Source organism: Podarcis vaucheri (genome assembly GCF_965113315.1).
Source record: "Podarcis vaucheri genome assembly, chromosome: 14".
Classification (NCBI taxonomy): Eukaryota; Metazoa; Chordata; class Lepidosauria; order Squamata; family Lacertidae; genus Podarcis; species Podarcis vaucheri.
The window spans coordinates 4,157,234-4,176,499 of NC_138752.1; the positions used below are offsets into that span (position 1 = coordinate 4,157,234).

Genomic DNA, 19,266 nt, shown 5'->3' on the forward strand with positions numbered 1-19,266 from the left:
TAATAGCTTGTGTGACTGTGTGTATAAACTTATTTACGTCCATGGGTCTCCCACACACCCCAAAAGAGAATCCCAAACTCTGGATGCAGGAAGAACCCCCCACCAACTTCGCCATTTAGATTTCTGCTGTTTAGGACACTGGAATGATTTGGGCACTCCGTTGCTCCACTAGAGAAATGTCCTAGGAACAAAACCCTGAACCTTTACGAGAAAAGAGCGGAAGCGCCTGCTTGGGGAGGTGAGCATATAAACCGTGAAACAAAAGGAACTCCTTTAAAGCTTTGGTTCCTTTTACTTCCAAGCGCAACCCAACAATTACCCGGCTGGATCAGACCAAAAAAGTCCATCTGGCCTAACCAGATGTCCAGCAGCGCTCAGGGAGGGCGTCAAGGTAATGGCCATGCTTTCGTTTTCTGTCCCCGGCATTCAGAGGTAGACTGCTTGGCATGGGGAGGTTCTACAGTGCCGCGGAAGCAGCTAAGCCCCCAGCGAGGGCGCCCGTCGCCAGGGCGGTGTCTGCGTCCCTTCCTCGACACGTGCGCAAAGCATTCCCTCTTGCTGCCAGAACCGTCGCTTCCCTTTGAGCTCAACCCTTTGAGCAAGTCCCACAGCGCTCAGTGGGCAGCTTACTGTGTCCAGCGCAGTGTCCATGGGGTGGAAGCTTTAAATATGAGAGTGGCTTATCCTATGCAATAACCGCAATGAATCTTCCCAAGGTGGTTTCGGACTTCGAGAAATAATTTTGCGCTCCTTCTCGCGTAGAGATGCAGAGTGTTTACTGCTCTGGTCCAGTTTGGATAAAGGTGCGCGCGTGCGCGCGTGTCCCAATTACACACACATACAAACACAATGTGGTACTCCAGCCAAGTACGGCAGGATCTATAAGAAAGATCTCTTTTAAGATGCAATTTAAGAATCCGTAGATACAACGTTGCGCAATAAATTTGGGCTTAGGGTCCCTTTCTTCTCTTCTTTCTTCCCGCTCTCGTCGCACCCCGCCCCGCCCCCAGCCCCACGACGACGCTTTATTTTTCCTGAATTAAGAAGGTGACATTATTCTTCTCTTCAAGTACTTCTGTTAATATTGAAAAACGTGCGTGTGCATCTCAAGCGGCCGCGCTCCGGCTCCGCCGCCATTTCAATATTAATGAAATTGTTTAATCTCCTAAATTCGTCGTGTTTAAGTTACGTTTTGGTGAGTTATTGACCAGCAACGAAAATGCAGTTAATGTGGTGTGTGTGGGTGTGGGTGTGTGGGTGAGAGAGAGAGAGAGAGAGAGAGAGAGAGAGAGAAGTTTATAATAAACGATCCACTCTCTTTTATTTTTTCTTCCCTTTTTCTTTTCAAAAAACTCAATGTCATTTAGAAATAAAATAAAAATAACACAGTGTGGTGTGGAGAGTGTGTAGGGGCGAGTTCCTGATGCTCACTCCCAGAGAACTGCGTCTAGGCTTGGAACCTTTAGGTGCCAGACAGAGGTGAAGGGGCAGCCTGGAATTGTCACGTCGAACCCGCTCGGCGTCGTTTCGGTCCGGATCTTCCTTCTAGAACAGCGAACCAGCAGCTACGTGGTACCAGCTTCAGGGTTTCCTAATTAGGTCTCATCTGCTGATCTCTCTGGCTCGCATCCTACAGGATGAGGAATTCCAAAAAGCTGCATTTATGACAGCAACCCTGACCCCCGCCCATTTTTGCCTCGTCTGAAATTTGCGTGGATGCCGATGGAACTGTCAAGTGGCAAGGCATTCCACCGGATCATTATGAGTTAGGGGAAAGACCTAAACCTCCTTCGGCGTGTCTCTATTGCCTCTATTGCCTCCCAGATGTTTTTTTTTAAAAAATGTATATTTTTGAAACCTGGGTCACCAAAGACAATTTTTAAGAATGATTTCAGCTGATCGCTGCCACTTCGTTTGACCGTTTAATAAGTTTCCTGCCGGCCCCGTCGGTCCTCTTCTTGCGCCTGGTTCCCCTGAGTTAAAAAAAACAAAAAGGCCCTGTTCGTCTTCCTATGCTGAAGATATTACTGGCCTACTCTATAGGCTCGTTGTAAGAATAAAATCTGCCCAAGAGTATTAAAAACTGTTTCTTAATTATACTGGGGGCATATTTCGTGAAGAGGAAGGGTTCTGGGTTTTGTTGGTAAGAGAGGTACCTCCGCACTCTCGTCATTTTACTTGCTCTTTTCCAGCCGGACGTTTGGTTCGCTTTGAATGGAATGTCTCGGAGAACTTTGGCGCTCAAGGAAGGTGGGCAGGTAAGAGGGCGACGACTGCGCTGTCCTCTGAAAGTCGGATGCCCCCAGATCCCAACCCCAGGGCATGTTGAGGTTCCATGCTGAGCACTGCCTGAGTCCTTTCTCAAGCATCCCTTCCAAGCGCGGCGCGTTCGCCTTTTCCGAAGTCTGCAGCGACATTAGAGGGGAGGATTTGGGGTGGGGGGTGGGTTTTTTGTTTTTGTTTTGCAAGAGAGAGACTATTCTGCAATCTCGTTTTATAATGCCGCTTTCGCACGACTTTTAAACCCATTGCTCAACGTGTTGAACTGCTCACCTGTCACTTTCGCCGCGTCGTATCAACAGTCACACAAGAGGTGTGTAAGTGATTTACACGGGAATACAGAAGTAGGTCACCTCCTCAAGAGTAGAAAGTCTTTATTTAGATTTCAGCGATCCTTTTGATCCTCCCCCTCCCCCGCCGAGGACCAGAGCGTTGGCGGATGTCGTGGAGACGCTGGAGAGCTCCACAACTCGGTTGAGACGCAGTGTACATGTAGGTTGTCCTTTCACACGTTACTTAACTACGAAACCAGGTTTGCCACAAGCATTTAACGGAGTCGAGGCCAATCCCGAGTCTCAAAGGACTCACATGTATTACCCACGCGTTACGATCCTGGTGTACACAATAAAGAAGAAGTGTGCGAAAGGATCTAATCCTAATTACGCTTGTGGGAAGCTTCACGAGAATCAACGGCACTTACTTTACTTGGGGTGCCTACTGAATGTAATAAATTTTTGATCGCGACAAAAATCTGCTGAAATCTAGATACTTCAGCTTAACCTGCTAATGGATCGCACGGAACAGGTGAAATAACATCCCGATGTTAGTCCCAACAATACAATTGAGACTTTCTCTATGTACTAAGATCTATACTTACCTAGGAGTAAATCCCATTGAGTAGACATACACAGGATCGCGCTGTTAAATAGTTTGCTGTTACAGACGCGCTCTAAACATACCCGAGTGTCTTCTTTACACGTAAACGAGAAATGCCAGTTAGGTAAGGTAGACCAATTGAGCGGATCCGTTTTTCATAGGATCATAAGATTATTAATTCATGCGTGCATGCACATAACTCACGATCCAGCCACTTTTCAAGTTCCCTTAATTTCAGTGAAATGGTGAAATGGCCTAAAATCTCATCCACTGCAACAAGTACTTTGATTAGGTAGGATCGTGCACATGCAATTCCCGAGCCTACCTGAAACCTCCTTAACTGTTTAGCAGGCACCAACATTAATTTGAAGAAGAAGCAGAGATAGGCTATCTCCTATCTCTCTCCGCTCCTCATGCCTCCTTAGAGGGCAAATTGCCAGAAAGAAGGAAGAAAGCAGCGAGGGAGATCTTCGCTGCTTTTAAAAATGATGGGTCTCTCACTGGGGATGAAAGGTTGGCCTTTCTTAGCTAGGAAGATTCCAAAAAAGAAAAAAGAGAACATTCCCAACCCCTCAAATAATAAAACAAAACACGGAAGGGATCCGAACACTTCTAAGTCTCCCTCTCTCCACTCTCCGGCCCGATTTCGGCAGCGTGCATGTGCTTAAGGTCTCCCTCCTCCCTGGCAATCCACCGGGGGGACGGGACTTCAAAGTGGCTTAACATGTGGTTGGACCGTCTCCCAAGCAAATAAATAAATCCACCCTTAAATAAATAACTCATCCCCCAACCCAGAGCGTGATTTATTCCACCACGGAAAGACAGGGGTGGAAAGCGACTGCGCTTCGAAAACAAACAGACCCAAACGCCGCCAAACTCCGAGCGCGCACACAACACAAGAGAGTTTCCCCTTTTCTTAAAAAGAGTCCTTAGAAACGCCAAGACAAGAGCTGGCTCGGATTTGGGCGAGAGAAAGGCCTTTCTAGCTGGGGGGGAGGGGGGAAGGGGAGCCCTCGCCGGGAACGGGGGGCGGGGTGGGGGGCGGCGCGGGACGGGACAGGGGGCCCAGCCTGAAGCTAGCTAACAATACAAATCAGGGAACAATGTCGAACAAGCAGAATAGGCCAGGCAAGCAATTGCTACGTCAAACATCCCTCCTCCGGCTTCCCCATCCGCCCCCCCCCCTTCTCTCCCCCTCCAGCCTCTCAGTTGCTTCATTTGTAAGTGTGAATTGCGGGCGAAGCGCCCCGCCAAGTCCCTGCGCCCAGAGACTCCGCATGCACACAACCCGGGCTGGCTGACTCGCACGGTTGCTCGCGCCCCCCTCTCCCCCACCCCTCTCTGCGTCTCCCTCGCACACATCCTTCCCGGGCTGCGGTCCTCACCCCTTTTCCATTCCGGCGGCTGCGCTTTGGCTTCCGATGGCACTGCTTCCCATTGGCCCAAGGTGTCCGTGTAAATAGGTGTCAATGGAACCAGATTATGCCTTTCCGCCAGCCCTCTTGCGACTCTCTCTCCCCCCTCCTCCCCCCGTCCTCCTCCTCCTGGCTTCTCCTTCATCCTCCCTCCCCCCTCCCCTCCTCCCTCCTCCCAAGGCGATTGTCATATGATAGAGAAGAAGTGGCACGCTAATGAAGCGCCCCGACAGGGGTCTTTTCTGCTCCAGTCGCCGCATGCAACCAGCAGATGATTGGGAGGCAGGAGATGGAGGAAGCGGCGGCGGCGGCGGCAGCTACTTAGCTCGGGCTGCTGAGCCCGCCGAGAAGGAGCGCCTGGCCAGCCCTCGATCGGCTCGCCTCGATCTCTCCTCCGGGGCTGCGCACAGCCGGACCAGCCCCGCTCCACGCCGGCTTGCGCGGGGACAGGACCTCCAGGTTTCCCCTCAGCCCCTCCGTCGGAGCCCAGGGAAGCAGCGAGCCGGTCCGGGGGACAGCAGCGGGCAGGCGTCGGTGAGGAGCGGGCCCCGGATGCGGACTCTCGGCTGGAGGCAGCGTTAAGGTGAGCCGGAGATGTTGGAGGGGGCGAGCGGAGGAGCTCTCGCTCCTCTCGGATGGCTCTCAAGCTGCGCGGGTCAGAGGCTCCGCCAAGGAGGAAGTTTGGAAACGGGGAGGGAAACTAGGAAGAAATGTTCCCCCGCTCCCGCGTGGGTTGCTGACCCGCTGCGTCCCTCGTACTTGACGGCAGGGGGAGGGGGATGAACTTTTATGAGTTGCGGACCGGATGGTGTGATGGTGTTTGTGAGTGAGGGAGTGAGTGAGTGAGTGAGTGAGTGAGTGAGTGAGAGATGGACTCTGGAAGGGAGTTTACGCTTTCATGGGAGCTGGGTGGGGGCGTATCGGAATAAATTTTTGTACTTTGAAACCATCGCTATAATGGTCGGAGGAGGAGGGAGCCCGTCTCTCCAACAGTGGCGAGGAAGCAAGTCCCTTTGAACTCCTCAGCGTTTACTCACGAGTAATGGAGGGGTTTTTCGGGTTTTTTTAAAAAAAGAAAGGAGGATCGGTTTGTTAGAATTCCTACAGGGCAAGCACCGGGAAAGCGCCGTGAAACCGATTATTATCATCAACAATGATGTATTTATTTTGGTGGAAAATGAGGGATGGATCACTCCTAATGCCCCGAGCTACAGTTTCTGAGGAGGGGCGGTGGTTTTGGTCTGTCAGTATAACTTCTTGAGTTGGAGGTGAAGCCCCCCTCCCGTTCCCTTGTGTGCGTGTGGGGGGGGGAGACTTTTCTCAGATATTACCCCAGCAGACCTGCCCACTCCTGCAGGCTCTCGCCGCGAAAAGCAAGGAGACGGAAGCCTAGAAAATCCCCGCTTTCACCTGTAAACTACTTTCTGCCCCACCCCGCTATAGATATAGAGATCTATTTGCTTAACGCGAGCTCTCTTACCGCCCCTCTCCTCAATCATCCCCCCCCCCGCCTCTGCAGATCTCTTCCGAGCCGCCGCCGCCGCCGCCACCATGCCTCGGCCGGGCCGCAACACGTACAGTGACCAGAAGCCTCCTTACTCGTACATCTCGCTGACGGCCATGGCCATCCAGAGCTCCCCGGAGAAGATGCTGCCGCTGAGCGAGATCTACAAGTTCATTATGGACCGCTTCCCTTACTACCGGGAGAACACGCAGCGCTGGCAGAACTCGCTGCGCCACAACCTCTCCTTCAACGACTGCTTCATCAAGATCCCTCGACGGCCGGACCAGCCGGGCAAAGGCAGCTTCTGGGCGCTGCACCCCAGCTGCGGGGACATGTTCGAGAACGGAAGCTTCCTGCGGCGCCGCAAGCGTTTCAAGGTCCTCAAGTCCGACCCGTTGGCGCCCTCCAAACCGTCGGAAGCCGCCCAGTACCTCCAGCAGCAAGCCAAGCTGCGCCTCAGCGCCCTGGCCGCCGGCGGCTCCCACCTGCCCCAGATGCCGCCCTACAACCTGGGCGTCTCCCAGCCGTCGGGCTTCAAGCACCCCTTCGCCATCGAAAACATCATCGCCCGCGAGTACAAGATGCCTGGCGGGCTGGCCTTCTCCACCATGCAGCCCATGCCCGGCGCCTACCCGCTCCCCAACCAGCTGACGACGGTGGGCACCGGCTGGCCCCACGTGTACGGCTCCGGCATGCTCGAGACGGCGACCCCCATCTCCATGGCCAGCGGCGATTACAGCGCCGCCTACGGGGTCCCCCTCAAGCCGCTGTGCCACGGCGCCGGGCAGACTTTGCCGGCCATCCCGGTGCCCATCAAACCCACGCCGGCCGCCGCAGTGCCCGCCTTGCCCGCCTTGCCCGCGCCCATCCCCACCATCCTCTCGAACTCGCCGCCTTCGCTCAGTCCCACGTCCTCGCAGACGGCCACCAGCCAAAGCAGCCCCGCCACCCCCAGCGAGACCCTGACCAGCCCGTCCTCCGCCCTCCACGCCGTGGTCGCCGTCCACTGACACCCAGGCCTGAGGGAGGGAGGGAGGGGGCGCTGGCTGTTTGGCTGGCTGGCGGAGTGGGGGAGAGAGCAGGAAAGGAAAACCCCTCACCCCACCCGTCAAAGCCCCAAGTCGACGATGTTTTCCTTTATTTTGACCCTCCTCAAATTTTCTGGTCCACCCGCCTGCTATATTTATTCGTCGGAGGGGACTGAGCAGTGGGTGCTTTGGGTTCAAATACCGCGCCCCCCTGCAAAAAAAAAAGAAAGACTTTACCATCTCCCTCCCACTCCTGGGCACTCGGCTTCCAGAAGAACTCGGTGCGTCTCAACTCAATTGCAGGCCCATGCTGGAGAAAGGCAAAATCAAACTTGTTTGCTCATTTCTGTCTCTCGTCCATCCTCCCCCCACCCCACAACCCGGGCAGGGTTTCTCTTGAGGAAGAAAGGAGATAAAAATCCACAGCTATCACAGATGCTTCTTCCCTCTCCCCCCTCCCCTTCTTTCCCCCACAAATTGGTTTCACTTTGGAGACTTATCCACAAGGTTTGTTGTCCAACTTTTAAAAAGTTCTTTCGGCAGGGTGACGCCATGCACTGAAAAGGTCGCTCTCTCTGAAACGTCCAAACCCCATGCCCTTGCTTTCCATTTAAGGCTTTTTTTAAAAGACACCCCCATCCCAACCCCGGCCTTTCACGCAAAAATTGTGCTCCGGCAAAGGTGGGGGACAGGCCCCGAGGAAGAGGAGGATGTCCCTGTGAAATAAGAGGATGCCCGATCGAGCCAAAGTCAACTGCTTAAAAAAAAAGTCCCATTTATTTTAGTGGGACATTTTCAGAGCAATTCTGTGTACGTTTCCAAATGAGACTTACTCCCAGGTAAATCTGCAGAAGATTGCAGCCTTAGTCCTGAGGTTTTCGGGAGTAAATACTTTTTCAACCCTGTGAGATTTATCTCCGATTAAACATGACTTTGGGTCCGGCTGCTGTTAACTTTTCTTTGGGGAATACACACACAAACTAAGAGCTAATTTAGCTGCGATCCTATCCGCACGTACGTACAGCCTCTGCTGACTACAGCGAGACGTACTTCTGAGGAAACTCCCATAGGATTGCGCTGTTTACTGAAGTGCATAACTTTGGCTGGATCGGGTCCGTTATGTTTACGAAGTCGTTTAAACGCCACCCTGAAGCCCCATACCCTGGCCCGTTTTCTATAACTCTTATATAATGTGAAAGTTTACTTTCCGAGTTGAGAAGGGGAGTGATTTTCTAATCTTTTGATTGTTTCGAGGATATTTTTTAAAGTCATGGATTATGTTTTTAACGAGGGAAACCAGACCCAGTCCCAAATGAGATTCAGACGTCCAGTTTTGGTTTTAAACGTGGCAACTGAAAGGCCTGAGAGGAACGCCCCTTAAAAATACCCTTCTTTTCTGTTGGAACTACTGAGAAAAACTGAGGAGGGGAGGGGAACTAGGAGGGATAAACTGTACATGTCTGTGAATAGGAATGATTACCAACTGTGTAAAATGCACTTTCGTTCGATGTAACCCTTTCCTAGCTGTAGGTAGTTTGCTGGAATCCGTCCGTTTTTGAACCGCTTAAGTTAAAAGGCGAAAAGCAAAACGAGATGCAGAAGCGCCCATGCGAAGCTGTTAAGGACCCGGTGGCCCGATCTGGCAGGAAGTTGCGCTGCAAAGAAGGAGGCATGCGCGAGAGCAGCGGGGGAAAGAAAAAATGCTCACGGATGTGCTCTCTTCTTGCGCGCCCGCAATTTCAATGGGGCTTTTGCAAGAGAACTTCCCGCTGGATCGGGCCATGTGTCGTTGTTGGGTTTTTGTTTTTGCTTAATTCCTGTACAGAACCGAGCATGATATTTAAAATATTAATGTTCCTGTTTCCCTCCCAGCATGCCTGTTTTCGGACAATTGTTTGGGTTTTTTATTTTTTAAAGTCTCTACGTTAAATTATGAAACTAGCCGTCCAAATAATATTTTCTCATTAAAATATGTAAAGCCAGGATGGGACCTCATTGGTCGTCTTTTTCAGCAGAAAAGTCCCTTATTTGATGCATTGCAGAATTGCGCTGTTTCAACGTGGAGAGGACATAAATAAACAAGCGGGGGCGGCGGAGAGATAGAATCTCTCCCGGGAGAAGAAGGAAACAGCCCGAAGAACAAGTGTGTGTGTGTGTGTGTGTGTGTGTGTGTGTGTGTGTGTGTGTGTAATCACATTTCCTTTGAAATCCATGGGCTTGACATAGATTAAGCGGCAATTAATGGAAGGGGGGACGACTTCCTACTTTCCCCTAATCCTTCATGATGCATTCGTTCATATATTCTCAAGATATTACTGATACAAAGCACAAATGGAAAGGTTTAATTAGTAGGAAATATGCGTGTGATTCTTGATTCTGATTCACACGTCATGATATGCCTCGTAACGAACTTTGAAAGGAATATGTTTGCTAAAGACGGTATAAGCAAAACATTACGAGTCTTGGGCACAATTCAGCCAAAGATGCTCAGTTAGGGCTGCGATCCTAAAGCACACGCAGAAGAGGAAGTAAAACCCACCAAACTCAAAGGGACTTGACGTCTGAATCAGCAGAATTGCCATAGAGCTCTCATCCGGGTAGCTTTGGCGTGAATAGATCCCATCTTACTGCATTCGATGGGAATTAGTCATGACTAATTTTTGCAGAATGCTACACCATCGGACTGCAGTTCTTTCTCATAAAAGCCCATATGCGTTTTCCCCTTTGCGGGAGCGAGGGTTCCATCCTCTGGACTCCATCCAGTTCTACCTTTTCGCCAGACACCTCCCGGGATAGCAGCGCACGGCCGCCAAACTCATGCGCATTTCTTTCCTTATTTGCCTCTGCTAGAAACGATGCATCTGGGCATTGTCATTCTCCTTCATGTCAAATTCACGTGGAGCCCAATCCTCTGAATAGTTACTCGGACGTTAGCCATACTTTTTACTTATTCTCGGGGTAGTGTGCATACCATAGCTATGATTAATTACCATCAGAATGTGTATGTATGTGATGGAATACACACAGTGACAATCAAATATTCTTATTTGGCAGAACTTTCAAGCAGTAGATTTTAATGCTTTCTCTTGAAAATACCTATAGCCTTTGAAATCGGTTCGTTTAAACGGTATAATTTGAATCTGGATCTGTCTAGATAATTCAGAACAGTTTTGGAGCAGGCCTATCGATCTTAGCCGAACCGGCTTCGGAGTATGTAGACTGTGGATGGCACCACAGAGACTCTGAAGTGCTTAAAACGCGACAGTCTGGTGAGACCTCAGTATGGGAGAATTCTTCTCAAGATTTCAATTTTTAAATGAGCATCCCCCCCCCCCATCTTTTGAATCTGCAGCCGGGAGGCACTGGAGGGTTGAGGGCAAGGGACGGATAATTTCCCTTCCAAAATGTAACGCGGTGCTTTCGGGCGCAGCGGAGAAGAGAGGAAAACGAGAATGTTGAACTTCTCATGCGGCGGATCCCAGGGATCCTTTCGCCAAAGGGACTTCTCCGAATTGGATCTTCCAAGTGGAGAGATGCCGGGTGTGTGCGTGTGCAAATCCAGTGGGTTGATTAAAATGCGCCGAGCTGCTAAAGGCTGTCAGAATGGAGACAACGCGCCCCATTCATCAAACCCAACCCACGATTATATCGCCACGATCGGCCTTGGGGGAAAGCATTCAAGACGCGTCACTGGATCAACGGGCTCTCCCCGCCTCACGCCACAAAGTTTTCCCAAACAAGCCACGGCCCAGGTCTGGGTAGGGCGAGATCCTCTTCCACATTAATCAGTGGGGCTTAACTTCCAATCGGGACGCAAGCGACGAGAGACGCTTTCATCTCCCGATCCCTAAATCGTTAAGCCGAAAGCGATTTTGCAAGCCGCTCCTGTGCCTATTTACTTGGAAGTACTGTAAGTCCCACTTAGTTCCATGGAGCATTCCCAGCTAAAAGTCTGCACAGGGATGCAATCCCAAACCATTTACTTGGGAGTAAGTCGTATCCTCGCGCAACACTGAGTCTAGTAGGACTTTACTTCCGAGTAAACGGGAAGAGAAGCGGCGATATTTCAGCACAGCGCGCATTTGGGAGTAAGCAAATAAATAGGCTTGACTAAGTTCTAGGTAAGTATGTGTAGGATCCAGCCTGAGTGAGTCGTCTGCTGTTTCCCTTCACTCCAGAAACTCAGGCTGCGATTTTAACCGTCGAATTATTTTAAAACTTCAGGTTTAGGGCATGGGAGTAGCCACGATTTGTTGTGTGGGGGTGGGGGAGAGCCGAGCTATCTGCGACGAGATTGGTCAGTTACTTATTTTTATTTATTTTCTAGTTGTGGGGGAGCTCCCCCCGCCCCTAGCTCCCCCCATGGTTTAGGGTTCGGAAAAGCTTCCGTGTTGCCCTGCCGTGTAAAGTGGAGAGCATGAGAGGCTTGGTCTGCACAAGGACTGAGGAGCCTCACGCAACAGGAGCAGCCAAAGAGCAGCAAAAATCACCCACAACTAACCACAAAATCCCGACCCCCGTTTCACTCTGTGTAGCTAAATACTTGCGGTGTCGTTTGAATCAATTTCATCTATAAGCGGGATGGAGGAGCACCCGCAGAGCAGGAATGGCCGAGAATGTGGATTTTAGGAACTCTTCGACTCTTTGTCTTGGTGAACGTAAAAAGCGGAAGGAGTCCAGGACCCCCACCCCCACTCGCTTTTTGTCTGCTTCAAAGCACCACACAAACTGTCCGATGTGGCTGGACTCCAAAAAGTCACCACCCAAAGGCGGATGGGTTTAAGAGAGCTCCCTTAAAATTAAATAAAGTCACGCTAAACGCCCATGCAAAGTTGCCACCGGATTATATCAAGCTGTGATTTATTTTGTGTGTGTGTGTGTGGGGGGGGTGACCTCCGAGTAAACCCGCAACGGATCAGGTACATGCCACAAGTATATTTCGTCCGTTAGCTGTAAGGAGGATGTGGTGGAACTCAAATGCCAAACAGAATTTGGTTTCAGTTGGGTGGGAACAGGCTTGGAAATGCAGCGCGATAAGGTAAAGCTGTACAGTCAAGCGCTCGCAGGACCCAGAGAGTTTCCTGGCGCAAGGAAGGATGCGCAACAGCGTGCAGTTCTTGAGCATCCCGGTTCTAGTGTACTTTTTCAATATGCCTTCCTTGCAATAGCGCACCTGAAGGAAACTACTTTTTCCTTTCCTTTTCCTCTTTCCCCCCTTGTCTAATTCCACTGAATAAGCTCGAGCTGTCCCCCCCCCTTAATAATAAAATAGTAATAGTAGTAACAACAACATCGGCGACATCAACAACAGCTTGGCCGGTTCCACCCAGGAGAAAAGAACCAACTGCAACCCAAAGCAGCAGGAATTTGACACTGCAAGCGAGCCTGCTTTCTGGGAAGTTTGCAGGTTCCTCCTTGTGTTTTCAACCCAGGTAGGTTTAGACATTCAGCCTTCCAAGTCTTTGTCCAAAGGGAGGATGCGCAGAGAAGCGGGTGCCTCTTAATAAGGAGTAATAAAGAGGTTTGTTTGTTTGTTTATATTCTGCTCAATTTCAAAGGAAGAGTTATTAAATTCTTAGTGTGCATATATGTACACACACGCACACATCGAGAAGGCAAGCGGAGGGTGTTTTTCGGGGGAAGGCGCGGGGGGGGGGGCGCATAGAGAAGTGCCAGTCTGTGAAGCCTTGAAGGGGCTGTATTTGTTTCTTTTAAACTAACAACAAATTATCTAATTAATATGTTTCAATTACAGCCTGTAAAAAGGAGGCTTTGGACCGCCTGCCGTGGGCTGACAATAGCCTCTGAGTCCAACTCTAGGAGCTGACAATAACTTCACAGCTGTTTCTTTTACTTCCCCTACTTTTCGAGGCATGGGGAGGAGCGGCAGGAGGAAGAAAAAAAGAAAAGAGGAGGGGGGAATAAAGAAAAAGAAAAATGCCGTCTCCTCTCCAAGATCACTTGAAACCGGCGCTCAAGAAGTTATGGAATATGTCGTTGTGCCAGATTCGAAGGCTGTTCGGAGGATGGGGGCGTGCGAAAGAAAGAAAAACGACCAGGAAGGAGAGAAAGGGCACAAAACCTTTTTCTTTCTTTCTTTTTGGCTTTCTCTCTTCAGCTCGGGGCTTCATTTCCCCCTCCCCCGCAAAAAGCCCTCCGACGTGTGAAAGGGCCCCATTGAAAAGCATTAAACAAATATATTAGAATTCTGTCACTTTCTCCAATTGACTAGATCAAAACCCGGGTCCCAGGGCACTTCATTGACTTGAATAGAAAAATGCAGAGAATGGTAAAGCGAGGCCGGGCCACCGATGTAGATTTAGGCCCCTCTCCCTCCCCCACCTTCCTCCTCCTCCTCTTCCCTTCCTGGGACAAAAAGCCTGCATTTTCACAAACACATTTCTGACTCAGAGACTAGGAAACCACTCCTGAAACTGCTTTGGAATTTAAATGCATTTTCTTTCTTTCTCTGTCTCTCCCTCTCTCCCCACTTCTCTTTTCCTTCCCTTTTAAGAAGTGGGTGAAAGTGGGGGGGGGCGGGGGGAGCAGGGCTTCTGTTTGCACTCTAGTGTAAGTTTCGTTGGCATCCTGTTTGTGTGGCAACAGAAGGGGTGCCAGGACTCGGGAAGATTTACCGCCAGGGTATTGGGTGGAGTCGGTAGATGCCTTCATTAAAATAAAAATAAAAATAAATAAGGAACAATGTAGGAGAGGCTGCAAAAACTCTAGGAAGCACCTGCACAGTTTTCTGATAATCCAGAGCAACCTCAGTCCTGGGAAGTGGCCCACTGTAGGACTTACTTACGAGTAACAAGCCTAGATAGGGCTGAGCTGTTCGATTTGACAACAAGGCAGGAGGGTGGGAAGCTAACCCTTCGCAGTCTCAGTTGGAGCTTACTCCCAGGTAAATGTGCATATTTCTGGACAGGAGTGCTAAGGATAGCACTGTTAGGCTGCAGCAGAGGATTGCAGCACAACAGTTTAAGCCTACTCAGAAGTAAGCACCACTGAGCACAATGGAGCTTATGCCTAGAGAAGTAGGTGTACAATTCTGGAGTGGAGCTGCACTGATTTCAATAGAGCTTTTCCAAATCATGTAAGAACTGTGAGGCTTGTAGAGAAATTGCCTCTTGCAGGTCTTGGTTGGTTTTCTGTTGCAAGTGGAATGTGGCTATCTCCGAGTTTGTTTGTTTTTAAACATATTATTTAATTTTATTTATTTCATGAAATTTATATACCAAGTGATTGCAACCGCCCCGCCCCCCCCCCGAAAAACCCTTAAGGCATTTTTACAGAAAGAATAATACAATGAAATTATTAGTGAAAACAATGAAAACATCCAAAGAATTGGAAGCAGCAATAAACTAAGAACACACCAACATTCTCAATATCTGGGTAAACAGAAATGTTTTTAGCAGGTGGCAAAAAGAGTACAATGAAAGCCCCTTTTCAACAGAAGCCATCAAAACGACTCACCGCTCTGACTTCAGAAGCAGATTATAAGGAAAGCAGTTGTAATCTTTTGTATTGTTGACCTGTTTTAGGCTGTAAAACTTAACAGGGCTTTCCTCATTTAGCTATTTGCTTGAAATATTTTCAGCCCCTCCCTCTTCACAAGGGACCCCAGGGTGGGGTGCAGTAGCCCCATTTGAAAAATAATAACCATCAGCACAATGATAATCAGCACTCTTGCATCTGCCCACAAGACAGGATTTTAGGTAGCTCTAAATTTCACAGGTTCCTTTTTGTCTGAGAGGTATTGTAGCTCTGGATGGGGGGGGAGGGGTTCCTGCCTTAAGAAGACCTCCCTGGGCCCAGTAGTTAAACAACTATTACATTGGCAAATAGCCCCTTTGGGGGCAAAGCACTAGAAAGGGTGGCAACAGTCCAGGTCCAGGCTTGCTTGGAGGCAACTTGGATATGTTCTGGTCTGGCTTCAGGGCTGGCCATGCCACTGAACCCGCCTTAGTAGCCCTGGTTGATTTCAGTTGTTGGGAGAAAGATAGTAAGTGGAAAGTGACCCTGCTTGTTCCCCTTCACTGACTGGCAGTTTTCAGTGCCATGGTATCCTTTTGGAGCATCTCAGGGAGGTGGGGGTTGGGAACCCTGTTCTTCAGTCACTCTGCTGAATGTAGTTATGGGAGGCTGAGCACCATGGGAGTTGTCCTGTTGTGCTCAGCAGGGTTCCATCTTGTTCCCCATGCTATTCAACATCTAGAAAGCTGCTGGGAGCTGTCACTAGGGGATTGGGAGCAAGGTGTCAACAACATGCAGAGGATGCCCAGTGCTCTCTCTCTCTCTCTTCCATCTGAATCAGGAGTAGCTGAGAGGGCAGGTGTTTGGAGGTGCTGATGGGCTGGTTGTGGGCCAGAGATGGCATTTTTTGGTGATCGTATTCACCAGCGCCTCTTTTTCTGCTGCCATAGCAGCCATTTTGTGCTGGCACTCATAACACATATCAAGATATGAGTACCAGCTCATCGTTTTTTAAACCAAAAAAAGACCCCACACAAACATTATAGGAAACCTGAGAAATATATATTTTTAGGACCCAGTCTATCTTGTGACTGTAATTCTGTGATTGTTTTTAAGATTGTATTTTAAAATTGCTGCAACCTGCCCTGGGACCTTATAGTGAAGGGTGGATAAGAAAAATGAAATAATAATCATGATGCTGACGATAACAATAAAAGAATATAAAACTATTTCCTCTTACATGGCACTTGACACATCACCAGGGGAGACAGCTCCCGGCTGCAGAGGCTCAAAATCTAAAAAGTGACAGAAGGGAGAAAATGGAGGGAGTGGAGGGAAGAGGAGGCCAGGGGGGATGGGGAAGAATAGGAGACGGCTTCAGACGCAGCTTTGTAACTTTGCAGCAAGCTCCTGTACTTGCCCACTTTGTAAGTCAGACCCCACATGCTCAAAGGAGCAGTGATGTGTTTGCTAAAGCAGTGGGTGGTGGCGGCAGTGTAAGTTACCAACATTTTAAAAGAACTGTGATTTTCTGCTGGCTGGGCAGAGGGAAATAGTTTGTTATGAGAAAGTGACCCTCCAAAATTAATAATTTGGAAATGAGTCACTAGGTGCAGACCAGTACTCTAGCAGTTTTTACTTCTGGGTATAGTTAGTCCTTCAAATGTCTCCAAAAGACATCTCTGCTGATCATGGAATCATAGATCATGATCTTTTGGTAATATACAAATACTGGAACGAAATTTATTTGCTTAACCCATCAATCAGCTAAATGGCAGATGATTCATCAACTAGCATTTGCAAATGGTGGACAGATATGTACTGCTGACTTATTTTCATTTCCTCCCACCCCTTTTCCTGTTAGCAGGCCACTGCAGGTTGCATACACACCATACAACTAATCCAAAATGTGGCAGTTAGACTGGTGGCTGGGAGTGGCTGCTGGGACCATATAACACTGGTCCTTAAGGATCTTCACTAGCTCCTAGTAATTTCTGAACACAATTCAAAGGGTTGGTGTTCACCTTTAAAGCCCTAAGCAGCCTTGGCCCAGCATCCCTGAAGGAATGTTTCCACCCCTATCATCCAGCCCAGACACTGAGGTCCAGCTCCGAGGGCCTTCTGATGGCTCCCACACTGCAGGAAGTGAAGTTACAGGGACCCAGGCAGAGGGCCATCTTGGCAGTGGTGCCCTCCCTGTGGGATGCCCTCCTGCCAAATGTCAAGGAGATGAAGAACTACAAAACTTATTTTAGAAGACATTCTGAAAGCAGCCCTGTATCAGGAAGTTTGACTTGTTTTATGTTTTTATGTGTGTTGGAAAGCCAGCCAGATGGGAGGGGTATAAATATTGCCATTATTATTATTATTATTATTATTATTATTATTATTATTATTATTATTATCGTTATTATTATTATTTTAACACCCCCCCTGTGCCCGGGAACCTAGGGAACTGTGGTTTGTAAAGCTGGAAGGATGTTGGAGTGGGTGTCCTAAAGGCACGGCTCCACAGCCCCTTCATTCCTGGAAGAGGGCTCATCTTTATCTCCATTTGACACACAAAAAACCCTTTATCCCTTACTATGTCAACCCTGGATTTCATGCAGGTTTCTCAAGCCCTGGTTCCAGTATGGGGATTTCCCTCCAGCACCCCTCCCCACTGTAGCAAGGGGGCGGGCAGAGGTGAGGCAGGTAAGTTGTGCTGTGGGTGGGAAGCTCCATGAGGCTGCATCTGGCTTGTAGGCCAGTGGGGCCCCTCCCCTGCTGTATCTGGTTGCCAGAACTCCCTCAAGTGTTTGCAGGGTTAAAACACACCTTCCACAGGCTTTGCTAAATAAAAGCAGTTTATTTTGTGTCATTTGTTTCTAAATAAAAAAAAATGCATGGTATTTTATTAAGTGGTAAGCAGACTGTTTTGCATTAATTAGAGCAGCTCCTTGGAGAGATATTACAGCCAAGAATAATATTCTACCACAGGAGAACTCTGAGCATTCCAATGCCCTACTTTGAAAATTGCTACAGACAAAATGCAAAGAACCCCACCCAACACACTGGGTTTATTTGTCAATATTGACTTAGAAATGCTTTCCCCCCTTCTTCTTCACAATTAAGCACAGACATACATGCATTTATATAGTGTTTACACCTTTTTTGTTTCAGCTTTATCTTTTACTGTGAAAGAGGATGAATACAAAAATACCTATCTCAGATTTGGGATCATTCCCTAGTCCAGCTTATATCTGTGTAAAGTACCAGGGTGGGTTGCAGTAAGCACCAGCTTGTTGTTAAAAGAATAGATGATAGATAGATGATAGATAGATAAATGATATATAGATAGATAAATAGATAGATAGATGATAGATCTATCTATAATACACACAAACACACATTCATTTTCAATAAACAGAACAATTAATTTACAAAAACAGTGTTATTCTTTAAAATAACAGAAGAAATAATGGGAAAGGAATATGTTTATGGTGCCTCTAGTGTGTCCAGGATGTTGGAGGAGGGAGTAGAGGAGGGCAAAGAAGCCAGGGAGGTCTGGTGGCTTTCAATCAATTGAGTTTTATTACAAAAGTCAACAAATGTCTCCTTGGCCAACTTTTCATCCAAGTTGCCAAACTCTATTGTACCAAGATTTAAGGGAGTGATGTTTCACTTCTCTCCAGTTCCTGGCAATTTCTAGCCATACTTCTATAAGGCGTTTCATGACTAGCAGTTTAACAGTAATTAGGTAGATCCTCCCCTCTCTAAATATAGAGAGGAGGGCTCAGGTCAGGTCATGAATAATCAGTTAGCTAATAACCTGCCCAATAACATAAAAAACATGCACTGTTTCCACTGCCAGGAAGAATCTAGTCTGCATCAAGGCATCCTGGATTGCTTCATTTAAAGGCTGATACTGGATTAGCCACTTGATTAAAAATCTTTCATTTTAGTAAACCTTTCCGACCATATAACTTAGTTATGTGCACTTATTTGTAAATACTGTGATATTTATTTGTATATTGTAGATAATTATTTTACTGATTTTGTATATACCACTTGAGATTTATTGATTAAGTGGCTCATAAAATTTCTTCAACAAACAAAAAAACCCACATTTCCCTCTCCAGGATGCTTCTGAAAATACTTTTTAGCCTTTTGGCTAGATTTATTAAGCATGAGGTCTTCTGAAGACACTGGGGAATCTTGCAGAAGAAGAATGGGAACTCTTTGTGAATGATTAGACAGACAAAGAGATCAGAAAAAACAACCAGTTCTGCTGGTGACAGTGAAATTCTACGCAAACGACAATCCTTTTTCTTTGCAAGATGCCACTTGGGTTGTGAATCACACAGAAATGATGGTGCATTCTGCCCTGCATTGGTTTCCAGAACCAGTTATGAAACAAACCACATCTCTAGAGTAAACAAGAAGAACTTTCCCAGAGCTTAAGAGGCTATTGCATTGATCTGGCACATTGAATATCTTCTCAAAAATATCACTCAAGGCAGTAAGTGGGGAACTCAACTAATTGCTCCATGCATTCATCTTCCATTTGCTTACGGGTTTTATGCCTTCAAATACTGTTGTGTTGTGAAGAATGAATCTGTTTTATACTGAGGTCAGATCCTTGGTCCATCTAGCTCAGAACTGGCAGCAGTTCTCCAGGGTTTCAAAGAGAGAATGTTTCCCACCC

At 48.2% G+C, this 19,266-nt stretch overlaps 1 protein-coding gene across 2 annotated transcripts; it reads left to right on the forward strand.

The window, feature by feature from the left end:
- Positions 1–362: 362 nt before the first annotated feature.
- On the forward strand, positions 363–9,086 carry FOXB1 (forkhead box B1). Of its 2 annotated transcripts, none has more exons than XM_082198143.1 (2): positions 363–391; positions 6,091–9,086. In XM_082198143.1, exon 2 carries the CDS (start codon positions 6,123–6,125, stop codon positions 7,083–7,085), a length of 963 nt encoding a protein of 320 aa, XP_082054269.1. In that variant the 5' UTR covers positions 363–391; positions 6,091–6,122; the 3' UTR covers positions 7,086–9,086. The 2 variants fall into 2 exon arrangements, with proteins under 2 accessions (XP_082054269.1, XP_082054268.1); XM_082198142.1 differs by lacking the exon at positions 363–391 and adding an exon at positions 4,499–5,154.
- Positions 9,087–19,266: the final 10,180 nt, after the last annotated feature.

Bases quoted from the DNA above. Each gene is read 5' to 3' on its own strand.
- FOXB1 (XM_082198143.1), top strand. From the start codon at position 6,123: ATGCCTCGGCCGGGCCGCAACACGTACAGTGACCAGAAGCCTCCTTAC.